This window comes from Montipora capricornis, chromosome 12, assembly GCF_036669925.1.
Source record: "Montipora capricornis isolate CH-2021 chromosome 12, ASM3666992v2, whole genome shotgun sequence".
Classification (NCBI taxonomy): Eukaryota; Metazoa; Cnidaria; class Anthozoa; order Scleractinia; family Acroporidae; genus Montipora; species Montipora capricornis.
Genome location: NC_090894.1, coordinates 4,524,668 through 4,532,167, shown reverse-complemented (window position 1 = coordinate 4,532,167; position 7,500 = coordinate 4,524,668). Strand labels below are relative to the sequence as shown.

Here is a 7,500-nt window from a genome sequence, read left to right as displayed (position 1 = left end):
TACCAAAATGTAAAACGCACGTGCAGAGGGTGCAGAGCCATTGTTTTTGCTCACTAAAACCTATTGTTTTGTAGCGTCGTCGTTTCCGTCGACGACGACGTCAACGACCTCAACGAAAACGTGGGCGCCGGTGTTGGGTTAAAACATCGAATGGAAGGTTCGCATACATCTGTGTACGTTCAAATCTCAAATTTGGTGATTTCATGTCGTTGTTATGCCGAGTATCGCAAAAATACATGCGAAAAAAAAAAAAATTGCAAGGATCAAATTTGAGGTCGTCCATACCGTTCATGCCAATTTATTTCTAACGATTCCCGAAGGCTTCGCTTATATGGAGAAAAGTTTAATCCCTTAAGAGTGACACCATCTTAGCCGAGTTAGCGACCGAGTCAAGAGGTGGTCGTGTTAGACTGGGAAGAGCTGCGTGACTAGTAGGTGTGGGGTGGCACTTTTCCTACTGCTAGCTTCTACTTAAACCATAACCGAATGAACTCAGATCAAAGTGTGACTGAACACGGCAAGAAGTGGACTCTTCTTCTAGACTTGTCCTACCGTGGAATGAAGGTAACCCTGCAGTCATGCAGGAGCCCCATTATCCGGAGCTTCCATCTGTATTGTACGCTTGGGTGAACCCTGTCCCGTATCTTTCTATTTTTAGAACTAATATTATGACGTATGTGACGTATGTGACTGAGAACATACGTGAAGTGGTTTACATACGTCACATACTTATGTGACGTAATGAATGGCTGACCATAGGTCTGTTATGATTGGCTATTGCGAAAACACCCACAAAAGCCCCCCCTGCGAGGTTCTTCTAAAAATAGAAAGATACGGGAAATGGTTGACTCAGGGGGTTAATTGGGCTGCTGGTTTATGGTATAGGATTTGTATATCACACACAATACAAAGTCCCATGGCGGTTTACAATTCTTTCTCTTGGGTGAGATCGGACGTCAGCTTGTAAAGGCGCCTCTGGCAGCCGCTTCAGGAAGACAGACCACGACACCAGGGATCTCACCCAACCAACCCCCCCCCCCGCCCCTCTTCACGAACAGTGTGTGGGTTCTTTGACGTCCCATGGTGTTAATTAATAGGATAGGTTGTGAGACGGGGACTACGGTTTATAGTCCTTATCCGAGAAGACATGAAAGTCTAAACATTTGCGGATGTAATTACGAAGGCAGAACTTTCTCCTTGGTTATTTTAAGACCCTGAGTGTTGGTCCGGCAACGCATCTGGCCGAGCCAACTTTTTGTTCCTTATGTCAATGATTAGCTTCGTTTTCATCGGAAATTTATGAGACGTGGACTCGCCCAAGGTAGCGTTTCGCCATCTGAACAGGGCCTAACTGCCACTTGACCATCTTTTTTTAGGTTAGCGGATGTGTATTGTCCAATACTGATCTTGCACGACCGGGCCGATTTCACTTTGCCAATTGAACTAGGAAGAAAGGTAATGGACTGAGTGGTTATTCAATTTCTAAAGAACTTGTGGTGCTGTGTCTGTGGGAGAGCAGAATACGATAATTTGATTTAATTGAGCGAGTTGGTAAAGGTCGCAGGAAGCTGATAGAGCACTCAAGAAGTAAAGAAAACACTCGACTACGTCTCGTGTTTCCCCTATACACTTCTTTGGTGCTCTATTCCGCTTCCTGTGTGCTTTACAACGAGAGTGTCTAATCGACGTGGATGGGTGGGTCGTGGGTCGTGGGTCCGAGATCCTCCATGTATACACGTCATGTATACATACTTTTAGCCCGAAACGCTAACGCTAACCCTAACTCTTAGGGCAATTGCAAAAATTTGGACCGAGCACTGAGGGACCTAATATAAATCTTTTTTTTATCTTCAAACAAACACGACCCACGACCCACCCACCCACGTGATTTAGCCTCACCCGTTTACAACAGAGCAGATCACAGACGAGGCTTCTTTATTTGTTAATTATGAACTCAATCGATAATATCAGAATCTCTTTATCCTAGCAGTACGGTGATACTAGAAGACGGGCGGATCATTTTAGTGCTTTAATAGCCTGCAAGCAAGCTCTCTTGCGGGTTGGGTGGGTTTTCTGTAATGAGACATGTGAAATGTTGTTGCTGACGTTTGTGCTCGGATCTTAGTGCTAGGATCTTGTTCCCTTCCCAATAAAGTAATCGAAACCAATATCATTGTGATACCCTGAGCTTTCATGCGAGTGATCAGGTTGTCTAGTGTGGTTGGTAAGTAAGAAATATTCTCTAATCTCCTGTTCTTAATTCCATTCCGTACATTTCAGTTGTACGAAAGTGTCAAAAACTCAAGGCGACCTTCCGCAGATCCTGTGAAATTTGTTGAACTCGACGGAAATCACGGCCACAAGTATATTTACGAATCAGAGAGGCTTCCAGGAATCTTAAGGTATTGTACTGAAGATGTCTTGAGTGTATCCCCCACTTCGCCTTCATTACTCGCGCCTTCCAATGAGGGAACTTTAGATCTTTGACGACAAATTCCTCGAAAACGTTATTTTAAAGTATAAATTACGTTTTCAAACTTTTTTTGTACCGTATTTATTCGATTAAGCGCCGTGGGCGCTTAATCGAGGCTGGGCGCTTATCATAACTTTTCCTTCATTCAGGGTCGGCGCCTATTCGACGTTAGACGCTAAATCGAATAAATACGGTATGTGGTCAGAATAATTTTTTTTCTTTTCCTTGTTCCTAGCTAAGTCCTCTCTCTCCTCTGTGTTTTCCTATTCAGAGACTTCATCAAGACAGTGTAATTTACGTGTGGCATCTCGTGTCTTCGTAATTGGAGAGAAATGTTGACAACGTTGAGGATAACAAGAGTGGGCTGTGATACTTCGAACGAATTGTGTTGTGGAATGAAAATACGATGAGTAGACCCTGGCCCCCGTGATTCCCTGGAAAGGCCAGGTCACTGAGTAATCAGGTTTGACACCAGTGCAAAATAAAAAAAAAATGAAACAGTAGCTTATTATTTTGATGTTACTGAGGGCGGGGACACATTTTCTTTCCCTAACGTTCAGTTCTTACGGATCTATCATTCAAATTTTTTTTATTTGATTAATTTTATTTTCACCAAATAATAGAGTGATACATGAAACATAAGTAAAACTGCTAACACATTAAACGAGACGTCTAACGTCTAATGAAAACCTTATGATAGTGCTGTTTATTTCATCAAGAAAGGGAATGGAATGAGATGGGAGGGACCTTGAGAAAAAATGGGAGGGGACTGGAGAAAGGAAAGGTCCCACTTATTCTCTACTTCTCAATTAACGATTGTCGTTATTTCCTCATTTGCTCTGTTTTAAGCCTTGATTTCAAAAAGACACCTGTTTATTTTAACTGGAATTCAGTTCCAATTTAATGGTCCGCCATTACTAACTTTAAACTGGTGTTTTGCATGTATAATAAGCTGCGTTTACACGCTCAAATATATTTTGAGCTTGTGATTAAATGACGTCACTTTTCTCTAGTTCCAACCCTCTGAGGTCCAATCGGTCAGTTTTGAACGTGAGTAATGGCGGACCATGAAATCAATCCAAAACTTACACTCAAAATAAACAGCCTTTGAACAAAAATCAAAGCTCAAAATTTTGCCAGTCAAGTTTTAAGCAATCACACTTTCAAACTCTGAAGAAAAAAAGGAAGTTTCGTGGTAGCACTAAGCACTACTTCATTCTTTGGTTGCACTCACGTGATTAGACGGCGGCCATGTTGGTACCAAAACAATAGAAAAAATGTTGCTCAAGATTTGCATAATAATATAATCAAATTCCCAATTGACTTTTTCTCTATTTTTCTTTCTACCAACATACACCTTATTCCAAAATGGCCGCCATTTAAATATTCTTTTGTTTTTATTCAAATTAGCCCTTGATGCCTCGTTCTTAAGCTCAAAATTCAAAAGATGATTTTATCTTGAACGAGGCAACAAGGGCCAATTTGTATGCGCATAAATCAGGGGCCATTTTGGAATAAGATGTATGGCGGCCGCGACTTCAGGTACAATCAAAGAATTGCAAAGTGGTTTGTGACTTCCACCCGGTATAGAACATATTCCGCTCTCTTCACCCTTCACTTATTTGGGTGCAAATCAAACTGCAGCTGGTTTTTGTTTTATTTTTATTTTTAGAGAAGCTATAAAACGCGACTTTAAAGGAGAAAAGTTGACTAAAGAAAGAATAATAATTTCAATTAATTTACTAGTTTTCAACACTACACCGAGCAGAGTGAAAAAATACCGAGCTTCCGACTTATCTGGAGTCCGATGCTGAATCGATCAGCTCATTTGACACGCTGACTTTTTCAGCCTGGTCCAAATCGCTGGACGGCTGTATCTCCCCATCAGAATCTTAATAAGCAGTCCGACTCAATACCAGCAAAGTTATTTGTTTAGCGCTTAGTACTTAAATATTTTAATTTCATAGCTATTTTATTTCTTAGGTGGTTCATTCCTACAGCTTGCCATTGTCACTTTAGTCATACATTTTTTTTGCGTTTTTGACACTCGCGCGTTCCCATGTATTTTAAGTTTTTCCTCTATATGCAAATTTCACAGCCATTCAGTGAAACTTGAAAATTAACTCGGAGAGGTGGAAACGTTGTTCTTACTCCATATCGCTAGTTTTCATCATTAAATGCTTACCTAAGAAACCTTATAAGAATTCCTCACTTCCTCCACTTTCTTAAGTTAATCTCGAGAGCCACATGGTTGACCAAAAAAATTTTTTTTTAAAAATAACTAAAGGGAAAAAGTATAAAATTGTCAGAAATTGCGGGTCTTCCGTTCTATATTTTGTATTTATTTTTGTTTTCCAAATTCCAGTAATGCGGAAAACTACACAAGTCAACAAGTCATTTCGGGAGCAAAAATGACAAATTGCTTCCTCCCCCTCCCCCCCCCGCCCCAAAAAAAAAAAAACAAAAAAATAAAACTGAGATTATCATTTCAAAATTGGGTTAGAAGCTCACCAATGAGGCTCCTGGCAAATCTCATTGAGCGAAATGTTATACCCACATTATTGCGTCAAGTCTTTCATCACTAAATGGACGTAACCATGAGCCTACAACTCCAATACTAGGTCTACGTAACGCCATTTTCAGAGATCAAGCTATTTTTAGACGAGTTCTTAAAGATTTGGCTTGCGCGCGTGACCATTCTCAGTCCCATGGGTATTAACTTCTCATGCAAGACTTGTGGTACAGATTTGTTATGAGAAAGGTCTGATTTCGCTGGAAAATCAATCTAAAAATAACTCGGTCTGTGAAAAGCCGTTCCACAAATACACTGAAGTCGTACGCTCCTAGACATGAGCTCCAGACGTTAAAGAACAGTTGAGGAGTAAAATGAACCAACTGCGTGTAAAGCGCATAAGTGGCATAGTTGTGCAACAGTCTCGTCACCAGAGCCTCCGATCGACCCAGAGCTCTGGGAAACTCTGTGCAGGAGAACATGCGCCGTTGGGTTCTCATAGCCAAAAATTGGCTATTTGAATCTTAACGGCGCCTGTTCACTCCTCCTGCTAACATGAATGCACCAATTAAAGACGATTTTGATTTTTCTTCTCGAAAACCAATGAGAAGACACTTTGCTTCAGGGTTCCCCAGAGTTCTTCTCTCCCTCCGTCAAGAGAAGAGCTCTGGGGTCAAGATCGAGTTGTGCAATGGCTGATTCATCTTTCACAGAGCATGCGCGAAGTTTAAGCACGTTTGAACGAAAATGGCGTTGTTAAAAGTAAGCACGAATATGGTGTCTAATACGCTCAAATCATTTGCAAATGCACGCACCATTCGCGGTAGACCCACACTAAAAAGGTGTCGAGCGTTCTCGGAATGGGTCGGGTCCGCGAACTTCACGAGCGAAAAGAGAATCATTGTCATCACTAAATAATAATCTAGCTGACATCGATCTCTACTGTATTTTTTCTTCTTTCTTTTTCATTTGATGATCCAAGACATCAGGAGAAGCCCGAGTTCATGCAGATATGCGTCTAGTATCAGCTTCAGTCTAGTTATCGTTGTTACACGTGAAAGAGGCTTCCTTCTCACCTTGGCGTCACATCAGATGGTATTCTTGCAAATCATAAGGACTTTAGGTTATTGTTCATCTGTACCATCTTCGAAGTGGAAAACAGTTTTAGTTTTCAACGAAGTCGCTTCCCAAGACCTTTTAAAAATCATTTTGATCGTTGGTAATTAAAATTTGTTTGGTCTATCTCACAATAAACCAAATCCCTCTCCCAAGATACTATTTCCGTGCTACGCTGTTCAAACTGTTTGATCTCCAAAGAAATTAAAACAAAGTAATGAAAGCTATCTTCTTGGTAATATCTTAGACACTAGTCGTTATATTCAGTTTATTTAATTATTTTTTTGCAATTGTTCAAACGAAATTGCAATTCAACTTTAATGTTATTTTAGAATGAATCACAAAGAAAATAGTAGCTAATACCAAATGAGAAACAAATTTAAAAGATTGCCTCTCTGTTTTCAGCTGCTGTCGTATACGGGGTTCAAATTGTCAGCAAATCGACAACATTTAACTCTTGCAACCATGTAGATAAAACATATGCCATTAATTAATTAATTTTGTGATTACACGCAGTTACAAATATTCCAGCTCGACTTGAATCATCACTTTGGCAATATTCTTGATTTCACATGCACGCAACGCCCCTTCTTCCGGGCTGGAGGTAAAAAATGCGGCCATGGGGTCTCAGTAATAACTTGAGGTCAAATTAAACATGTTGACGATATTATTTACGAAAGCATTAATTGGTTAAGATTGCCCTTGAGTGGTTGAGAACATTTACGACTGACCAACACGACCGTGGCTTTTAAAAGCCTGTAGTCGATTCAAAAGTTATCTCAGTTTATTGTTGTCAGTCACAGCCTAGTAACGCAGAGCACTCTTCTCGGCCAGTTCGAAGTTAGAAGGTATGTATACCAATGTGCTTTTTTTATTCTTCACACATTGCAAACCTAAGCTAATATTTAGTGGTAATGAAATGAGGAAGGTAGGTAGATAGCTTCAATGCAGGTCAAAACTGTCAGGACATTTCCACTTTCCCTCTTCCACCATTACAATGTTTCTTTTTTTACGGTCTCAGAAATTTATCGATCGCTGGAAAGTTTCAACATTGTCTCTAGGAAAGGGGGAAGCGAAGAAGGCAGCGAAAGAAGAACACGCGATCGAATGCATGTAAGTAAATTCTCTACTTTTCGTCCAAAATTGACAAGTGTCCCAAAGTTTTTTGACGCGGATTGCAGCTAGCTAGATATACATTTATTTATACACAATAATGTTTAAAGAAGTACAGCGCATAAAAAATACTGAAATAAAATTAAAATAAAATTCCTTACGTATAAGATACAATCAAAGTTCAAGTCTAAGATTATACAACAACAATAACATCACAAACATAGGTAGGAAGATGCAGCCATGATGGCTAAAAATATGGAAAATCGTGCTCACTGAAGTCTGTTGC

General features: G+C 40.1%; 2 protein-coding genes across 2 annotated transcripts in view; both read left to right on the top strand.

Annotated features, from left to right (window-relative positions):
- The window catches only part of LOC138026479 (lysophosphatidylserine lipase ABHD12-like), a 17,313-nt gene extending 14,146 nt beyond the window's left edge, over positions 1-3,167 (top strand). The window contains exons 13-15 of the mRNA XM_068873849.1: positions 1,377-1,455; positions 2,281-2,402; positions 2,745-3,167. Of these exons, the coding sequence (XP_068729950.1) occupies positions 1,377-1,455; positions 2,281-2,402; positions 2,745-2,766 (223 nt within the window). The 3' untranslated portion in view covers positions 2,767-3,167. The remainder of the gene's footprint in view (positions 1-1,376; positions 1,456-2,280; positions 2,403-2,744) is intronic.
- A 2,800-nt stretch (positions 3,168-5,967) lies between these two features.
- Positions 5,968-7,500, top strand: part of LOC138026478 (integrase/recombinase xerD homolog) — an 8,240-nt gene continuing 6,707 nt past the window's right edge. Inside the window, exon 1 of the mRNA XM_068873848.1 lies at positions 5,968-7,214. The gene's annotated coding sequence lies outside the window, so the exon portion shown is untranslated. The remainder of the gene's footprint in view (positions 7,215-7,500) is intronic.